This window comes from Gorilla gorilla, chromosome 11 (genome assembly GCF_029281585.2).
Source record: "Gorilla gorilla gorilla isolate KB3781 chromosome 11, NHGRI_mGorGor1-v2.1_pri, whole genome shotgun sequence".
NCBI classification, from domain to species: domain Eukaryota; kingdom Metazoa; phylum Chordata; class Mammalia; order Primates; family Hominidae; genus Gorilla; species Gorilla gorilla.
In genome coordinates this window covers 38,632,667-38,651,885 of record NC_073235.2, presented here as the reverse complement: position 1 = coordinate 38,651,885, position 19,219 = coordinate 38,632,667, and the positions used below count along the sequence as shown (strand labels likewise).

The following is a 19,219-nucleotide window of genomic DNA, read 5'->3' as shown; positions in this document are numbered from 1 at the left end:
GTCTCTATATGGGCTTTTATCTTCTAGAGAGGAGCACGCCCACCCCAGGACTGGTACCCAGCAGGTGTACCACCAATGTTGGTGATATTGATGACTAGACTCACAGCAGGAGGTAGGCACTATTATTATCTCCACTTCACAGATGAAGAAACTGAGGCCCTAATCCATCAAGTAACTTGCCAAAGCCCCTCTGCTAGTGAGCCCAGGTCTCTTAGGATGAAGGGAGGAACTGAGTGTGTCAGAAGCTCTTAAACAGCACTGCTCCCGCCCTGATTCCAGCAGTGTCAGTCTCCTGCCACTGGGCTCCCACCTACTTGTGTTTGCAGTCTCACTTGTGGGTTCGAGGTCATAACTCTCTGTCGCTCCTCAAGTGCTCGTCACACCCACTGTTCCCTGGTTTCATTTGTACATTGGGGTTCCAACTGTCAGTCCCCAGCCGGCACACAGGTTTCACTTCCCTGAACCCTAATTCACTCATTTTTGAAATAGGGATCTATCTACCAGAGTGGGTGTGAGAAATAAGAAACGGGGTATAAATATAAAGCCTGCAGGAGCCCCACCATGACGCTGTTCACGCCTTAGTGAGCACTTCACAAACAAAAAGCACCGTGATGAGGTATTTGTGTCCTTTCATAACAATCTTCTCTCTCAACTCTGGCTGACATCAGAATCACCTCGAGCATTATTTGAAAAGGCGAATGCTCAAAGCCCCGCCCCAACCCTGCCAAATCAGAAACAACCAAGGTGGAGGTCCTGGAATCTGAATTTACTTTATGGTAAACAGGGCTACCTGTTAATGCAGGGATCAGGGCCAAGCTAACGTTCATCCCACAGGGAGGTTCTATAAGGGATTCCTGCCGAGAGTGGGAGGTAGGTTTAGAGGACCTGAAAGCTCCTCCACAAATAACAACCCCCTTATGTAGTTGGTTCTCGGTTGATAGCTCCCTGCTGCAAGCAGTGTGGTGATCAGTGTACAGAGAAATATTTTTTCCATCCTATTCCACACTGGTCGTGTCCCAAGCTCCACTCTCTGGCAGCCCAAGTAGGGGTAGATAGGCTCTGGGCACCAGACAAAAACTATATTCCCTTTAGGGCTGCCTTTCCTCTGCGGAACATGAAGATCACTTTTAACAACCACAAAGTTTCATGAACCACCAGATGAAAGCCGATCATGCTGGTAGTGTGGTAATGTCTGTTGACGAACAACATTCGTTTTTGGCTTTTTTTTTTCTTTTTTTTTTTGAGACAGGGTCTTACTCTCTCACCCAGGCTGGAGTGCAGTAGTGCAATCTTGATTCACTGCAACCTCCGTGTCCCAGGTTCAAGCAAATCTCGTGCCTCGGCCTACTGGGTAACTGGGATTACAGGCGCCTGCCACCACACCCAGCTATTTTTTGTATTTTTAGTAGAGATGGGGTTTCACCATGTTGGCCAGGCTGGTCTCAAACTCCTGACCTCAGGTGATCCACCCACCTCAGCCTTCCAGAGTGCTGGGATTACAGGCATGAGCCACCGTGCCCGGCCCGAACAACATTCTTAAACACACACACACACACACAAAACTCCTATGAATTCAAGACACTTCCAAACCAATTCCATATTTTATGAATCACAATAGCATCCACATGCATTTCAAAAATTGTAGCACATTATATATTCAATCTACAGGAAGATTTGGCACTGGGGGTATTTAGACCCTTCACAATAACTTCCCTTGGGGTCCACTGCTCACAGATTGAGAACCAGCCTGCACCACCTGACAGAGTCAAAGGTCAGTGATCAGCTCACCTTACCCCCACATTCCCCTTTCCAGTAAATCACCCAAAAACCCAACTGTGGAAGAGCATGTTTGAGATGAGCCACTGGTAAGTAACTGAAGGGCCAGAAACACAATCTGAGGCCAAGAAGGAAAGAGAAAATGGGTCTGAAAACAAACAAATGGATGAGAAGGAGAAAGCTGAGGTGTAGAGACCAGGCAGAAATCTATTTGGATAGCTCAGGTGGAAAGTTTTAAAAGTCTGGGCTAGCCACACAGTGGTGGGAATTGCAAGGCTGCTAATGGATAGAAGAGATCTTGGAGAACCAGCATATGATGACTCACTGACGTGAGAAAGAAGGAGGAGGTGAAGGAAGCCTGGAATTTCAGCTAAGATGTGAAGAATGGAGCCACACGCTGAGAACCTAGATATAATAACAAGTTATATTTAGGGCCAGCTTGGAACTGCACTCTAAGAACCAAAGTTGGACACTCAAAAGTAGACCAGGACACTTGGCAAAGCAACAGTTATAAGGGACCAAAGGTCTGGAAGCAAAGGGTGCCTATTTTCCTTAAGAACGACTGTGATAAAATTTACAGATAAAGGTATAAGTCTAGAGCAAGTTATTTTCAATGTTCTGCTAAAAATTATATTTGCAGTTAAGGAGTCCTGAAATTATTTAAACTTCGGGTGCCTTGGTATGAGATTCCAACAATGTGCCCAACCAGGAAGTGGGTGCTGTAGTGGTAATGTGTACTGCCATAAAGCTCAGCTTCAGAGTCCATCTCTCCTGCAAAACTTTCCCAGGGCACATTGGGTTGGAACAACTTGTTTCTCATCTGAACTACTGAGCCCCAACCCTGCTCATTCTGATACTATTGGTCTGATGGGGGACACTATCAACTCCTTATTTTCTGTGTAATTCATCTTTAACCATAAAAGTTACACATGATTGTATTGGAACTATTATTACATCACAGATGTTGATTTGAACTCGTATTTAAGCTTCTTGTGACACTTGCTTCTTTCCTTCTGCCTTCCTTCCCATAGAAAAAAGTCCCCAGCACTAACTGATACCCACATACTGATTTCTTTGATCTAACAAATGTCCTTCCCCCTAAAATCCAGATTTGGCCTTACCCAGGTAGTGACCTTAGAAATGTAAGGAAAGGATCTCAAAGCCTGCATTTTTTTTTTTTGTCTGCCAAGTTTTGCCACCTCCGATCGTTGTTGTTTGAGATGTGACAGGAGATGAAGTCACTTCGATGACATAAGTAACAGGATATCATTTTGCTGCACAAAAGCCCACAAGTCAGATGCAGGTGGTGGCTGAGAAACCAACATACAAACTTTGAAAAATACAAGGGTAAGCCTTCAGACTTTCTCTAAACAGCATCCCCTCCCCTCCGAAATAGTCTCTCCCCTTGACCTCCATTCTTCACATCTTAGCTGAAATTCCAGTCTCCCTTCATCTCCCCCTTCTTTCTCAGCCCCACATCAATAAGTCACCAGATGCTGGTTCTCCAAGATCTCTTCCACCCATTAGCAGCCTTGCAATTGCCACCATGTGTGGCTAGCCCAGACCTTTACAACCTTCCACCTGAGCTATCCAGATAGATTTCTGTCTGGTCTCTCCACCTTAGCTTTCTCGTTCCAATTCATTTGACACTACATTTATAGATTAATTATTCTAAAGCCAAGCTCTGAGCATATTATTCTCCAACCCCAAATCTTCACAGTTTTCCTGTTACTTGATAGAATAAAGTCCAGACCTCTTAGCCTTGTCTATAAAACCATTTATGCTCAGGCCTAATGTACCCCTGCAGACAGAACTCCAGCCTATATTCCAGTCAAACTAGCTGATCCCTGTTTGCAGCTCCAACCTTTCATTCATGCCTTCTCACTTGAGTCAGGCTTTCCTCCTTCCTGCTGAATACCTTCCAATCAATACCTACCCATTCTTCACATGCCTTTCCTATGTGAAAGGCCTCCTCTTTCCCTGCTGGGCCTTGTTTGTACTTCACTTGCACTGCCCACCCTGCTCTGGCTTATATCACAGTTTTTTATGTCCCTATTTTATCTCCCATACTGGACTTAGGTGTCTTGAGGCTAAGGACTGTATGCTATTCATCTAGTGTCTCTCCCAGCACCTAGCAGAGCTGTGCACATTGTAGGCACTCAAAATAGTTTGTGGAAAGAAGGAAGAGAAGGAAGGGAGGAAGAGGAGGAAAGATAGGAGGATGGAAGGAAGGGGGAGAATGAAGAGACCTCAGAAATAAAAGAGGAGGAAATCAAAAGGGGCAAGAGGGAGTAGGAAGAGAAGCCACTGTAGGAGAAAGCAGGTCATGAAGATACACGGAAAAAATAAAATGCTATGGGATAGATCCCGGGCCATGTGAGAGTATGGGTACCAGATTTGCAAGGGAGAAGAACTGAGGAAACTTCCTGGCATCATGAGAACACTCAACACTAGCCTTGGTTTTCTTCAGTGGCAGACTCAATCACCTTATCTCCCCCATCTTTCACAGCAGAGCTGGGGTCTTTAGGCTGAAAATTGGTTCCTGTGCTTTATGAAACCAGAATGGGTAGATGCTCAACTTCATCTTTTACTTAATCTAGATTTAATTAAAACATTTTATCTTTATGATAATTAACTCTTTTTTTTTTTTAAGACAGAGTCTCATTCTGCTCATTCCATTACCCAGGCTGGAGTGCAGTGGTACAATCTCAGCTCACTGCAACCTCTGCCTACTGAGTTCAAGCAATTCTTGTGCCTCAGCCTCCAGAGTAGCTGGAATTACAGGCGCATGCCACCATGCCTGTCTAATTTTTGTATTTTTGGTAGAGATGGGGTTTCCCCATGTTGGCCAGGCTGGTCTCAAACTCCTGACCTCAAGTGGTCTGCCTGCCTTGGCCTCTCAAAGTGCTGGGATTACAGGTGTGAGCCACTGCGCCCGGCCTGATAATTAACTTTTAATTAATGTTATTCTAGTTTACAAAATAGCCTTATAGATTACCCTAGACAGTTCTCACAGCATTCCTGCTACATACATAGTTAATGGGATTCCCTGATAGCTGCCTCACAGCGTGTGGTGAGCTCCTCGTCTTACACTGCTGTCTCATTTGCTGCTCACTGACATCTCCATTACTCCCTTAACACCAAGTCGCGCTCAGAGAGATCCATCTACTCCAGTTTCCAGAGCACAGCCTGCTGCTTTACATGTCCAAGTCTTTGCCCAGATGGTTCCCTGGGTAGAATTTTTTTTTCGAGTCCTTCAACCTCTTCACCTCCAGAAGCCAGGTTTTCTGGGGAGAGAACCAGAGTAGCACCACCCAAGGGACTCTTTGGGGTACTCCCCTGGGTGGTGGGGGGGTCCATCACCAGGCAGCCTAAGCCTGGCATGCTGGGGCTGCCTCAGCTTCTATGGAAATTCTGGAAGATGACACAGGGGGACCAGGGAGATTACAGGGCCTGTGCTACTGCCTCGAGCCGGTGAAAAAACACAGACGCATCTGCCCCCAGCGCACCCCACCCCAGCAACACACAGAAGGGAGAGCTTGCACAGTAAAACCCACTTCCCTCGTTAGCTTGCTCGCTAGGAGAAGCAGAGGAGAGCTGTTTATACTTACAACAAAGTGGGACAGCAGGAGGGTGGGAGAAAAACTTCAGACCTTGTACTGGCTGAGTTTTGCTTATTTCTGATTCTTAGGGATGCTTCACACTCCCGCATTTTCAGTTCTTTCTTCTGCAGAATTAATTCAAGACAGCCTGTTCTGTTCACAGGGGGCACAAAGGTATGGGCCCAGAGACTGCAGACAACAGGTCAGAAAACCACAGCATTCTAAGATTCTCTCTGATTGAAGGTGGGGATAAAACAGATTTTCAAGAAGAAAATGAAGCTTACAGTTTGAAAAATATAGATCGAATAACATACTTTTTCACCTTTGGAAAACAACTTCATGTTTTCACAATACAAACTACTGAAAGTAAGTAGAGTTCAACAAACATCTCTTGATTGTTGGAGAATGGTCAGAAGAAATATCTTCTGTATATTTGTGCTTCCTAGAAAGAGGCTGACGAAGTCTCCTGGGACCTGCTAGAAAGCAGGATCAATTAAATGTTTAGGTTTAGCATAAACAGGCACAGGAGGTCTTTGCCTTCTGGGACCAGTGAGCCCCTCTCACTTTCGGGGCCAGTTGGGTGACCCGCAGCACCTGAACTCCTAGGTAGAAACCTAAAGAGAAATCCATGGCAGTGCCTGAGTAGAATTTCCTCTTTCTAGAATTGAGGGTGCGGAACAGCAGCAGGCAAATGACAGAGGAGAGAGAAGGCAAAACAAAAAATTCAGCCACACAAGAGAACTGGGCTTTCTAGGGTGGTTGGTTGTGATCTCATGTGTGCGTGCTCTTGTGTGCACACGTGTGTGAGAAAAGTTGGCAGAGGAGGCTTTGGTTGAAGGAGGGAGGGTGGTTCTTTTTTTAGCCTGGAACATTGCCACACTGGGACAAAAACCTTAGCACACCCCAGATGGGTGAAAGGCAATAGGAAAAAAAAAAGCCCCCTCAGAAAAGTAACCAGCTGCCTGAACCCTAACCCTGAAGTGAAAATCTACCTGGCCAAGAACAAAAATCCTCTTCGGTCTGGAGAAGCCTAATCTAAACCTGCATGGGGGCGATGCTCACCAATGGAGCTAGAATGCCTGCCATTTATCACCCAAGATAAAACTCTCAGCAATCCCCTCATGCAAATGGAACCCTGTTTGCGGAAAGGATTAATCCAAATTGTTCCGCGTTGTTCAAAGTGTCTCTGTGGAGTTCGTTCTGTCTCCTCTGCCCCAAACAAGCAATAAATTATCCACACGTGAGCCAATTTCCCAACCTAAAAGAGACAATGTGGGCAGAAGCGGACTTTTGATGCCCACTCCCCGCAAGGGGCTGCCCCACCTGGGCTCAAAATAGCAAGCAGGCCGCGGAGGGCAGCCCTGGGCACATAGGACAGGAGTAAACACAGCCAGGAGATTATGCTGCAGCTGGTTAACCACAAGGATAAACAAGCGGACAAAGTAGGGAGAAACCCAAAGCACTCCACTTCAGTATTTTTAAATGACACTGAAAGCAATTTCATGGCTTCCATTTAAAAAGAAGCTGCTCAGACACAGAACATCCCCAATTTACAAAGATTCCAGGAAACAGCCTGAGCTTGTGATTGGAGGGGGTTACAGGGGGTGAACAGATTATATGGAAATGCTTTCTCCAGGCAGCCACTGGCACCTGTTAAAAAGAAGCCCATTCAGACACACATCTTCAGACACATTTTCAACTATTCATTTTAACCTGCTTTTGCCTAACATAAAACCAAGCAAAGATGGGGTTAATTGCCTTCTTTATTAACCTGCTCCTAGAGCTGCTGTTACCCCACATTTTCTCACCAAGGCAAGTATATCTGAAAGTCTCAGGAGGCCTTAAAAAGTCCAGCACTAAATCTTCTGAGTCACTTAATCCCCAGCTCTTCTATGTTTGGAGATAATTTCCTTTATGAAAAGAAAGTCTAACCTGGCCAGATACCCTTCTCAGACTTGCTAATGGAACAAAGAAGCCTCTCATTAGACTCATCCCTGTGGCTGCAGAAATAAGTGTCTCGGAAAGCACGGCTTTTGCTTTAGCCTCAGGATGGTTTTGGCTGCCGCGGTCCTTGGCTTCCTCTCATGGCGTCTCCTCCAGTCAAGCTCCAGCTAAGTTACACTTAGAGGCTAGAAAACAGGAGAGACAGGTGCCTAGCCAAAAAAAAAAAGAAAGAAAGAAAGAAAAAAAAAAGGACCGTCTAGTGATCAGGTTTGCCCGGCAGTGGGATCTGCTCCTTTCCAAAGGGTGGGCTGCCCATCCCAGGAGTGTCCAGAGACAGGACCACCTGCTGAAAAGGAGCTCCTTCCAATGCATGGAAGATAATGAGACCAAATGGCATTAAGGACCCCTTTCAACCCCGAATCTGAGACTGCAAAGACAGGAAGGGCTTTCAAGGCACGTATGAGAAATTCTTTATGTCTTCTCTTTCCTTCCCTCATTGCATAGATCTCTCTTCTGACCACAATTAAAAGTAAGAACACTTCACACTTTATTTAAGACTCCACTTCCCTTTACCTCATTTCAGTGGGTAATGGTGGAGAAAGCCATTTGTCTGGTTAAGCAAAGCCCTCTACCAACAAGAAAGACATTTCAGCAGCAGAGATAGGAACCTATATTAGTAATAGGTTTTGTTTATTAAGCACTTACTAAGTGCCCCACACTGTACTAAAGTCTTTACATAGATATCATATTAATCTTCCCAATAATCCAAAAAGTAGAATGTTGTTGTTAGCCGGATATTAAAACAAATGATATTACAACAAAGGCCACTGTCTGAGCAGACTCCAGTGCTGTGCTCTGAACCACAAAGCTACTCTGTCTGGCTTGCAATCCTCCTTTCTGCTGTTGTTCCCACTGTTTAAAGAGCAGAAGGAAGAATGTTCTTTTCCCTGAAGGACGTTGTCCTATAATAACTGAAAGAAAAGACAGGCCCAGTGCTCATGCATCAAGACAGTGAAGAAGGCATAGGGCCTGGGGATGGGAAAAGGGTTGAGGAATGTAAGGATCACACAAAGCTTGTCAATTCTCTTCAGGGTCCCTGACATTAACCTGAGTGCGGTTAGGTGCCGCAAGGGAGGACTGACCTGGAAATCCCAAGTAACTAATTTCAGTCTCAGAGAGACAAATTATGACAAAGAGACCACCCCAAAAGGATTCTGCAGCCAGTTTTTGTCCATGTGTGTCTGTTCCATCCTCCCAAGTCTCCTGACTGCCTAACCCTATCCTTTCTTTTTTTTCTTTTTTTCTTTGTTGAAACAGAGTGACACTCTGGCATGCAGGCTGGAGTGCAGAGATGCGATCTCGACTCACTGCAGCCTCTGCCTCCCAACCTCAAGTGATCTCCCTGCCTCAGCCTCCTGAGTAGCTGGGACTACAGGCGTGCACCACCACACTTGGCTAATTTTTTTGTACTTTTTTGGTAGAGACAGGGTTTCACCATGTTGCCCATGCTGGTCTCAAACTCCTGAGCTCAAGTGATCCGATTGGTCTTCCTCAGCCTCCCAAAGTGCTGGGATTACAGGTGTGAACCACAATACCTAGTCTCATACTTTCTTTTGATGGCTATCATCAACACCTTAGGTCAGTGTAAACTGGAAGACTGGAAGCTAGTAGAGTTTTTGTGTTTGTTTGTTTTGAACCAACATTTTTAAGTTGAGAGATTTCATATTAAAAAATCAGGACTTTCACTTTCTCTTTAAAAAAAGTTGAATAGGCCGGGCGCAGTGGCTCACGCCTGTAATCCCAGCACTTTGGGAGGTCGAGATGGGTGGATCACAAGGTCAGGAGATCGAGACCATCCTGGCTAACACAGTGAAACCCCGTCTCTACTAAAAATACAAAAAGAATTAGCCGGGCGTGGTGGTGGGTGCCTGTAGTCCCAGCTACTCAGGAGGCTGAGGCAGGAGAATGGGGTGAACCCAGGAGGCGGAGCTTGCAATGAGCCGAGATTGTGCCACTGCACTCCAGCCTGGGCAACAGAGCGAGACTCCGTCTCAAAAAAAAAAAAAAAAAAAAAAAAAGTGAATAATATGGCCCAAATTCCCTCAAAGGGCAATGGAGGGTAGTGGTTGCTGCATTAGGACAGGGCATGCACCCGTTGGTTCTCCACAGTCCCCACCAGTCCCTATTGCCTCACTCATTTACAATACCTGCAGGTTTTTAGATGTTGTCACTGGTGTCTTAGACCTACAAGTAGCTCTAAGATCATTCCCAAGTTATTTTTTTTTAAGGAGACTATTTCTCAAGGGGCATGTAATTCTAACAGAAGCTTACAAATCTCAAAGACACAGCTTTGATAGCTGACAGATAGCTTTAGATTTAGAAAATTCAAGCAAAACGTTGTATGGATTCCCCTACACACACACATACACACACACGCACACACACACACACACACAAGTAATTCCCACCCTGTTCTTTTGCTAATATAATATTCTTGGAAGAATGACCTCAGAAAGATCTCAAAGCCCATCTGTATGGGCGATCAGATCACCACATTTCTGGGAGCACCAAGGCTCTGCCATGGGATGCCCAGTTCTCTTTATAAAACTTGACAGTCCACAGGGCTCTAGGCGCTTCCTCTTTTTATATAGCTGTCTGAGGTCACCACCAATAAATTACTGGTTTAAGGAAAACAATGACAAGCCTATTCCATGGAGGACAGGGTTCACTCACTCAATTATTTCCTAAAGCAGTGCCCTCCTTCCCAGTTTGACACCATAATTTTTGAGGCAATAGCACCGAGCCTGTTTGCTGCTGTTCTTTACACCCATAAAGCCATACAAGCACCTGCCACAGGAGCACAGCAAACTTTGTGAACAGTCATCCTCCTGGCAGTGGAACTAGTGGAGTAATGATCATTGCACTGTTAATTAAGTGGCTGTTTTGTTTAAATGACTTACCAGGATGGCTCTAAATTGCCTATATTTGTTTACTAGTCTAGTTTATTCTCTTTGTGTAGGAAATTTGTTGACTAGTCTTGACTGCTATAAAGCGTTGATGGAAATCACTAATCATCCCATTTTAGTGAAGGCAGACCTTTTCAACATTCAAGATACAACTTAAATCTAGAGTAAAAATGGCTCTCCCCCAAAAAACAGTAATAATTTCCTAAATTGGTAAAGAACTGTAGGATGGAAGGTTTGGGTTTGTTTTCAAAGTCACTTTTCATCTGTAGGTGTTGGAGACAGAAGGATTTAGGGAAGGAGGAGAGGGCGGGGTGTGGTTAGGCAAGGGACAATTTGTTCCACCTAACACCAGCTTGGAAATAGTTGACATTTGATACCATTGTCTCTTTGAGATTTGTAACCCTGTGTTAGAATTACTTGCGCCTTGAGAAATAGTCTCCGTTTTGTTTTGTTTTTTTTTAATCACTTAGGAAAACATTAACTTTCTCTAAGTATCCCTTACTACTGTCAAGGAAGTTTGCACTTTTTTCCTCTTTCAGAAACAAAAGCGATCAATTTTTTTAGAGACAGGAGAGGGGCCAGCGAAGGAACCAGAAGACCCTGTGTATTCTGAAGGCCTTTAATGCCTCCTGCCATCCACCTCCTCCTGGCACCTCCTTCTTTCTCTAACCTCCTGCCATCCACCACTGGGAAAAGGTCTGTTCCTAAGCTTTCTGCCTAGCTAACATGAAGCCAATTTAGGGACAGAGTACAGCTTTTCATCACACACACACAGATACACACACTCACACACAAATCAACCAGCTGCAGAGCGAGCAACAGGAGGTGGCAGGATGCTTGCCACTGTGTCACTGGATTTGTAAGCATCCCCTCCAAACTGTGGCCAAGGCTAGTTATTCCCTGGGCTAAAGCCAACCTGAGAAGTTGGGGACCCTGCCAAATCCCCGACCGCCCCTAAGCCTGACTCTGTTGCCAGAGCCACACAGGAAAGTCATTCATTCTTTTAAGAAAGGTTCAGTAAAAGATTAAGGAGCCCAGTATTTGTTCAGCAATGGGCTAGCTGGATAGAGGATATCTGGGCATTCACTTTAAGGAACCTAAAATATTGGGGGGATAGGAGTATGACATATACTCATTAAAAGTTGAGTAACATCACAAGGGATGCCACTCAAAGCAGTATGTACGTAAATGCCAAATGACCTGGGCTTCAGAGCCAGACAGACTGGGTGCAGATCCTCATTCCGGGGTCACAGGCCAGTTCCTCATCTTTCCAGACCCTAATTTCTTTACCATGTAATAAAGGTAATGGCACCTGCCTTGTAGAGTTATTGAGGGGATTATATGAGGTCAGTTGCACATAACAAGCGCTCAGTAAATGCTTGAGTTTTGTTTGTTTTTTAAAGAACATCACAGAATAGTTGAGAATAAGGTTTAGGTAGCCCAGTGGAAATAGAAGTTTAAGATTAGCCCATTGGAAAACAAGCCTTCCTTGAAAAGGGGAAAGGACTATTGTGAAAAAAGTCTCACATCTAGTAGATACTTTAGAAGTGGAAACATACATGAAGGGAGGTCTTCTGATTCCCTTTTTGTCATACAATTTGTTGGCTTTTTTATGAATATGAAAATGATTCATATCTGTTACAGAAAATCTGGAAAGCATAGAAAAACCCCAGGAAGAAAGCAAAAATCAAATATAATTCTGCACCAAGGAAAACGCCTATAAACATTTTGGTTTTCTTCCCTATATTTTCCAAATGCATATTTTAACATAACTGAGATCACACTATATACACAATTCTGAATCCTGCCTTTTGCACTTAATGTTTCATAAGTATTTTCCCATGTCACTAAAAATTCTTCACAAATAACATTCACGATGTCCATATGGAATTTCAGATGTGGATGAACCAAAATCTTGTCAACTATTCCACTAACAGTGGTTACGTAGGGATGTTCAGACATTTCACTATTTAAAAAAAAAATGTTTCCACAAATACCTTTGTGGCATAAGTTTTTATGAGGGGAATTACTGTTCTGAAGTTCCTGCTGAATAGAAAATGCTTTCCAGTGAGGCTGTCCCAAGCCACATTCCCATCAGTGACAGGCGAGAGACAGCTGGTCTTTTCAAATCCGGAGACCAAATATTATCTTTGAAAAAAAATGGATTTTTGCCTAATTTGGTAGTCACCAAATAGCATCTCATTGTTCTTTTAATTATCTGCTTCCTTTTAGTAGAGATCCCTAAAAAGATCTGAAAGGAGTCTTCAGATAAAGGAAGGAGTTTTCTTTTGTCTGCCTACAATCAACAAATATTTATTATGCAAACCATTTTGCTCCGAGTTTTCTCCTCTTTCCCTTTTTGGACAGATTTGGGAGATCTCACCTTTCAGGTTTTAGACATCGTGCAGGGAGGAGTTTTGAGGTAGGGTGCAGCTTACGGTCCAGGATAAAACATACTGATTCTGCCACTACCAGGCTTTGTGAAAAGCAAGTCATGAAAATGCTCTGAAATTCTAGACCTTCAGTAGATAGGATCTACCGTGTCTATAAAAATATGAAGATCCTTAAGTTTTATTAAAGATTCGAAAAAAGTAAAAGTGTTTTTACGGTTTTATTTTCATTTTTATTTCTTACCGTTATCGTTTATTATAAAGGATATTATAAAGGATACAGATGAAGAGATACGTAATGCAAGGCCTGTGAGAAGGGGCGTGGAGCTTCCGAAACCTCTTCCAGCCACCACCCTCCAAGAACCTGGAGTTTCTTTTTTTTTTTTTTAATTCTACAAATGTAATATTAGAATTGATTTTATCTGGCCATTAGTGTGTGTCCTAACTCGTTCGTTTCTGAGAGTCCCATCTCCCGGCCCGGATATCATCTTTCCTGTGTCAGTGAAAGTGCAGAGTAGATGAGAACCTTTAACCACCAACATTAGGGAGGGGTCCCAGACAAAGGGGGAAAGTCATGCTCTGTAGAGAAAAGGTTCCCTGCCTCCGAACTACCTCTGGAACACTCCAGACTGAAATGTTTCCTCTTTTGATATAAAAAAGAGGGGTCGTGTGTAGAGTGCAGTCTGGGCAATTCCTCTCCTCGGGACCATTTCGGGGTGGGGGCCTTTGGGGTCCGTGTCGCGACGCACGCGCCTCGGTCCCAGCTATCTCCGCAGCGGCCACCCCGCCTGCGGACGCAGTTTCTCGGCCCCGCCCCACCCAGTCTCCGCGCCGGCGGGAAGTGGCGCGAGGGGGAAAGCACTGTCTGCGCGCCCACTGCAAACCTCAGCCAGTCTGGGATCGCTTTAAACGTCTGACCCCCACCCCCACTCCGCCCCGCCCAGTTCTTCAACCTAATTTCTGATTCGTGCCAAAGCTTGTCCTCTGCTCAAAATCGTGGAAGACGCCGAGTATGCGGACCGAAGACCTGGGTTCCAGCCCGGCTTGGAATCCTTGCCCATCCCTGGCATTTCATCTCTCCGGGCTTATTTGCTGGTTTCTCCGAATGCGGGCCTTGTCTGGTTCACGCTGGATCCCCAACGCCTAGAACAGTGCGTGGCACGCAGTTCGTCCTTCTATAAATATCGGACTAAATGCATCTCTGTGATGGCAATACCCACACGGTGTTGTGAGAATGAATGAGTGATTCTGTGCAAGTTCCTAGTGATCTGTTACAAAAAGTACTGGTCGCTAAATTACTCTTATAATAAAGCATACTTTTAGGATAATAAAGCACTACTCGCGAATTGGTTACCGCTATTATGAAATTACTGAGCAATACACATCTACATCTGATCAGTCTCCAGAATTATGCCAAATCCTACCTTCTTCTGAAAGTATCTCCTAATTATCTGCACCTGACCCTAGTGATGCTGTGAATGTGCACGTATAGCTACATCCTCCGAAGTTAGGATCTTTACTCATTCTACCTCCTGAATGGGCTGCGTGTGCTGAAAGCGCGGGGAACGGCGTTGGAAGCTTGGCCCTACTTCCAGCATTGCCGCCTACTGGTTGGGTTACTCCAGCAAGTCACTCCCCTTCCCTGGGCCTCAGTGTCTCTACTGTAGCATTCCCAGGTCTGGAATTCCATCCACTTTAGCAAGGATGGACGCGCCACAGAGAGACGCGTTCCTAGCCCGCGCTTCCCACCTGTCTTCAGGCGCATCCCGCTTCCCTCAAACTTAGGAAATGCCTCTGGGAGGTCCTGTCCGGCTCCGGACTCACTACCGACCACCCGCAAACAGCAGGGTCCCCTGGGCTTCCCAAGCCGCGCACCTCTCCGCCCCGCCCCTGCGCCCTCCTTCCTCGCGTCTGCCCCTCTCCCCCACCCCGCCTTCTCCCTCCCCGCCCCCAGCGGCGCATGCGCCGCGCTCGGAGCGTGTTTTTATAAAAGTCCGGCCCCGGCCAGAAACTTCAGTTTGTTGGCTGCGGCAGCAGGTAGCAAAGTGACGCCGAGGGCCTGAGTGCTCCAGTAGCCACCGCATCTGCAGAACCAGCGGTTACCATGGAGGGGATCAGTGTAAGTCCAGTTTCAACCTGCTTTGTCATAAATGTACAAACGTTTGTACTTAGAGCGCAGCCCCTCTCCGAGCGGGCAGAAGCGGCCAGGACATTGGAGGTACCCGTACTCCAAAAAAGGGTCACCGAAAGGAATTTTCTTGACCATGCCTATATAGTGCGGGGGGGTGGGGGGGGAGCAGGATTGGAATCTTTTTCTCTGTGAGTCGAGGAGAAACGACTGGAAAGAGCGTTCCAGTGGCTGCATGTGTCTCCCCCTTGAGTCCCGCCGCGCGCGGCGGCTTGCACGCTGTTTGCAAACATAAGAACATTATGTGCACAAGTGCAGAGAAGGCGTGCGCGCTGCCTCGGGACTCAGACCACCGGTCTCTTCCTTGGGGAAGCGGGGATGTCTTGGAGCGAGTTACATTCTCTGAATTTAGAGGCGGAGGGCGGCGTGCCTGGGCTTTAACTTCGGGGCTTTAACTTCGGGGATAAGCGCCTGGTGACTGTTCTTGACACTGGGTGCGTGTTTGTTAAACTCTGTGCGGCCGACGGAGCTGTGCCAGTCTCCCAGCACAGTAGGCAGAGGGCGGGAGAGGCGGGTGGACCCACCGCGCCGATCCTCTGAGGGGATCGAGTGGTGGCAGCAGCTAGGAGTTGATCCGCCCGCGCGCTTTGGGTTTGAGGGGGAAACCTTCCCGCCGTCCGAAGCGCGCCTCTTCCCCACGGCCGCGAGTGGGTCCTGCAGTTCGAGAGTTTGGGATCGTGCAGAGGTCAGCGGATTGGTTTGACCTCCCCTTTGACACCGCGCAGCTGCCAGCCCTGAGATTTGCGCTCCGGGGACAGGAGCGGGTACGGGGTGGGGGGCGGGGGCGGTTAAGACCGCACCTGGGCTGCCAGGTCGCCGCCGCGAAGACGGGCAGGTGCAAGTGGGGAAACCGTTTGGCTCTCTCCGAGTCCAGTTGTGATGTTTAACCGTCGGTGGTTTCCAGAAACCTTTTGAAACCCTCTTGCTAGGGAGTTTTTGGTTTCCTGCAGCGGCGCGCAATTCAAAGACGCTCGCGGCGGAGCCGCCCAGTCGCTCCCCAACACCCTGTGGGACAGAGCCTGGCGTGTCGCCCAGCGGAGCCCCTGCAGCGCTGCTTGCGGGCGGTTGGCGTGGGTGTGGTGGGCAGCCGCGGCGGCCCGGGGCTGGACGACCCGGCCCCCCGCGTGCCCACCGCCTGGAGGCTTCCAGCTGCCCACCTCCGGCCGGGTTAACTGGATCAGTGGCGGGGTAATGGGAAGCCACCCGGGAGAGTGAGGAAATGAAACTTGGGGCGAGGACCACGGGTGCAGACTCCGTTACCTTCTCCACCCAGGAAAATGCCCCGCTCCCTAACGTCCCAAACGCGCCAAGTGATAAACACGAGGATGGCAAGAGACCCACACCCCTGAGGAGCGCCCGCTTGGGGGAGGAGGTGCCGTTTGTTCATTTTCTGACACTCCCGCCCAATATACCCCAAGCACCGAAGGGCCTTCGTTTTAAGACCGCATTCTCTTTACCCACTACAAGTTGCTTGAAGCCCACAATGGTTTGTGTTTAGGCAGGCGTGGGAAAATTAAGTTTTTGCGCCTTAGGAGAATGAGTCTTTGCAACGCCCCCGCCCTCCCCCCGTGATCCTCCCTTCTCCCCTCTTCCCCCCCTGGGCGAAAAACTTCTTACAAAAAGTTAATCACTGCCCCTCCTCGCAGCACCCACCCCACCCCCCACGCCGCCTGGGAGTGGCCTCTTTGTGTGTATTTTTTTTTTTTTTCCTAAGGAAGGTTTTTTTTCTTCCCTCTAGTGGGCGGGGCAGAGGAGTTAGCCAAGATGTGACTTTGAAACCCTCAGCATCTCAGTGCCCTTTTGTTCTAAACAAAGAATTTTGTAATTGGTTCTACCAAAGAAAGATATAATGAAGTCACTATGGGAAAAGATGGGGAGGAGAGTTATAGGATTCTACATTAATTCTCTTGTGCCGTTAGCCCACTACTTCAGAATTTCCTGAAGAAAGCAAGCCTGAATTGGTTTTTTAAATTGCTTTAAAAAATTTTTTTAACTGGGTTAATGCTTGCTGAATTGGAAGTGAATGTCCATTCCTTTGCCTCTTTTGCAGATATACACTTCAGATAACTACACCGAGGAAATGGGCTCAGGGGACTATGACTCCATAAAGGAACCCTGCTTCCGTGAAGAAAATGCTAATTTCAATAAAATCTTCCTGCCCACCATCTACTCCATCATCTTCTTGACTGGCATTGTGGGCAATGGATTGGTCATCCTGGTCATGGGTTACCAGAAGAAACTGAGAAGCATGACGGACAAGTACAGGCTGCACCTGTCAGTGGCCGACCTCCTCTTTGTCATCACGCTTCCCTTCTGGGCAGTTGATGCCGTGGCAAACTGGTACTTTGGGAACTTCCTATGCAAGGCAGTCCATGTCATCTACACAGTCAACCTCTACAGCAGTGTCCTTATCCTGGCCTTCATCAGTCTGGACCGCTACCTGGCCATCGTCCACGCCACCAACAGTCAGAGGCCAAGGAAGCTGTTGGCTGAAAAGGTGGTCTATGTTGGCGTCTGGATCCCTGCCCTCCTGCTGACTATTCCCGACTTCATCTTTGCCAACGTCAGTGAGGCAGATGACAGATATATCTGTGACCGCTTCTACCCCAATGACTTGTGGGTGGTTGTGTTCCAGTTTCAGCACATCATGGTTGGCCTTATCCTGCCTGGTATTGTCATCCTGTCCTGCTATTGCATTATCATCTCCAAGCTGTCACACTCCAAGGGCCACCAGAAGCGCAAGGCCCTCAAGACCACAGTCATCCTCATCCTGGCTTTCTTCGCCTGTTGGCTGCCTTACTACATTGGGATCAGCATCGACTCCTTCATCCTCCTGGAAATCATCAAGCAAGGGTGTGAGTTTGAGAACACTGTGCACAAGTGGATTTCCATCACCGAGGCCCTAGCTTTCTTCCACTGTTGTCTGAACCCCATCCTCTATGCTTTCCTTGGAGCCAAATTTAAAACCTCTGCCCAGCACGCACTCACCTCTGTGAGCAGAGGGTCCAGCCTCAAGATCCTCTCCAAAGGAAAGCGAGGTGGACATTCATCTGTTTCCACTGAGTCTGAGTCTTCAAGTTTTCACTCCAGCTAACACAGATGTAAAAGACTTTTTTTATACGATAAATAACTTTTTTTAAGTTACACATTTTTCAGATATAAAAGACTGACCAATATTGTACAGTTTTTATTGCTTGTTGGATTTTTGTCTTGTGTTTCTTTAGTTTTTGTGAAGTTTAATTGACTTATTTATATAAATTTTTTTGTTTCATATTGATGTGTGTCTAGGCAGGACCTGTGGCCAAGTTCTTAGTTGCTGTATGTCTCGTGGTAGGACTGTAGAAAAGGGAACTGAACATTCCAGAGCGTGTAGTGAATCACGTAAAGCTAGAAATGATCCCCAGCTGTTTATGCATAGATAATCTCTCCATTCCCGTGGAACGTTTTTCCTGTTCTTAAGACGTGATTTTGCTGTAGAAGATGGCACTTATAACCAAAGCCCAAAATGGTATAGAAATGCTGGTTTTTCAGTTTTCAGGAGTGGGTTGATTTCAGCACCTACAGTGTACAGTCTTGTATTAAGTTGTTAATAAAAGTACATGTTAAACTTACTTAGTGTTATGTTCTGATTTCTGTTGACATTCTTTTGGCTAGTAGAAGACAAAAGTAATACATTTATGGTATGCAAAGCACTATCCTAGGTATTTCATTGTAATATTTTACTTACCCCTTATCACAACTCTGATAGATTCTGCTTCTGTTACTAATTACATTTTATAGAAAAGGAAACGGAGGCACAGAAAGCCTGAGTAACTTGGTTAAAGGCATGTAGTAACTGTCAAATCCTGTATTTTAAACCAGGTAACATGACTTAACGAATCTGAAGCCTTCACCACTTTAAATTCAAATGGAAGTTTAGAAATGGCCAGCCAGCACCTATTGGTATGAAAGGTCATCTTTCAGAGGATAAGCATGTATAAAGAAGAAAAGGTATGCAGTCGTGTTTGGATTTTACTCCACCATCCACTTGTGAAACCCAGGTCTGTGCAATGCCAGACGGTGTGTGCTTTCCTCATCCAGTCTCCTCAGTGTAGATAACCATCACTCCCTTTTCACAGACAAGAGAACTGAGATTCAGAGACTTTCCATACATTGCACTTTCAAGGGGGCAAAGCCAAGAACTAATTCTGTTTATTGTTCCAGCTCTTGCTCTTAACTCTTACCTACTATTGCCCTTCAGAACACCTGGGCATAAGTCAACTGAACTGCTAATAAAGAAAGCCAAAAGTGAATGTTTTCTTCATAAAATTAACCATGACCAAAATACTCCTCTTGTAATATCTTCTATGCAAA

The 19,219-nt window shown here is 46.3% G+C and overlaps 1 protein-coding gene across 3 annotated transcripts; it reads left to right on the top strand.

Annotated features, from left to right (window-relative positions):
* Window positions 1-14,638: 14,638 nt before the first annotated feature.
* Window positions 14,639-18,477, top strand: CXCR4 (C-X-C motif chemokine receptor 4). Of its 3 annotated transcripts, none has more exons than XM_063694798.1 (2): window positions 14,639-14,797; window positions 16,917-18,477. In XM_063694798.1, the coding sequence occupies exons 1-2, from the start codon at window positions 14,783-14,785 to the stop codon at window positions 17,958-17,960; spliced, it is 1,059 nt and encodes a 352-aa protein (XP_063550868.1). In that variant the 5' UTR covers window positions 14,639-14,782; the 3' UTR covers window positions 17,961-18,477. The 3 variants fall into 3 exon arrangements, with proteins under 3 accessions (XP_063550868.1, XP_055236063.1, XP_063550869.1); XM_055380088.2 differs by lacking the exon at window positions 14,639-14,797 and adding an exon at window positions 15,919-16,238; XM_063694799.1 differs by lacking the exon at window positions 14,639-14,797 and adding an exon at window positions 16,337-16,352.
* The last annotated feature ends 742 nt before the right edge of the window (window positions 18,478-19,219 follow it).

Excerpts from the sequence above, each read along its gene's own strand:
- CXCR4 (XM_055380088.2), top strand. The coding sequence starts at position 16,086 with ATGAAACTTGGGGCGAGGACCACGGGTGCAGACTCCGTTACCTTCTCC. Across the intron at positions 16,239-16,916 it reads GCGCCCGCTTGGGGGAGGAG|ATATACACTTCAGATAACTA; the intron begins GTGCCGTTTGTT and ends CCTCTTTTGCAG.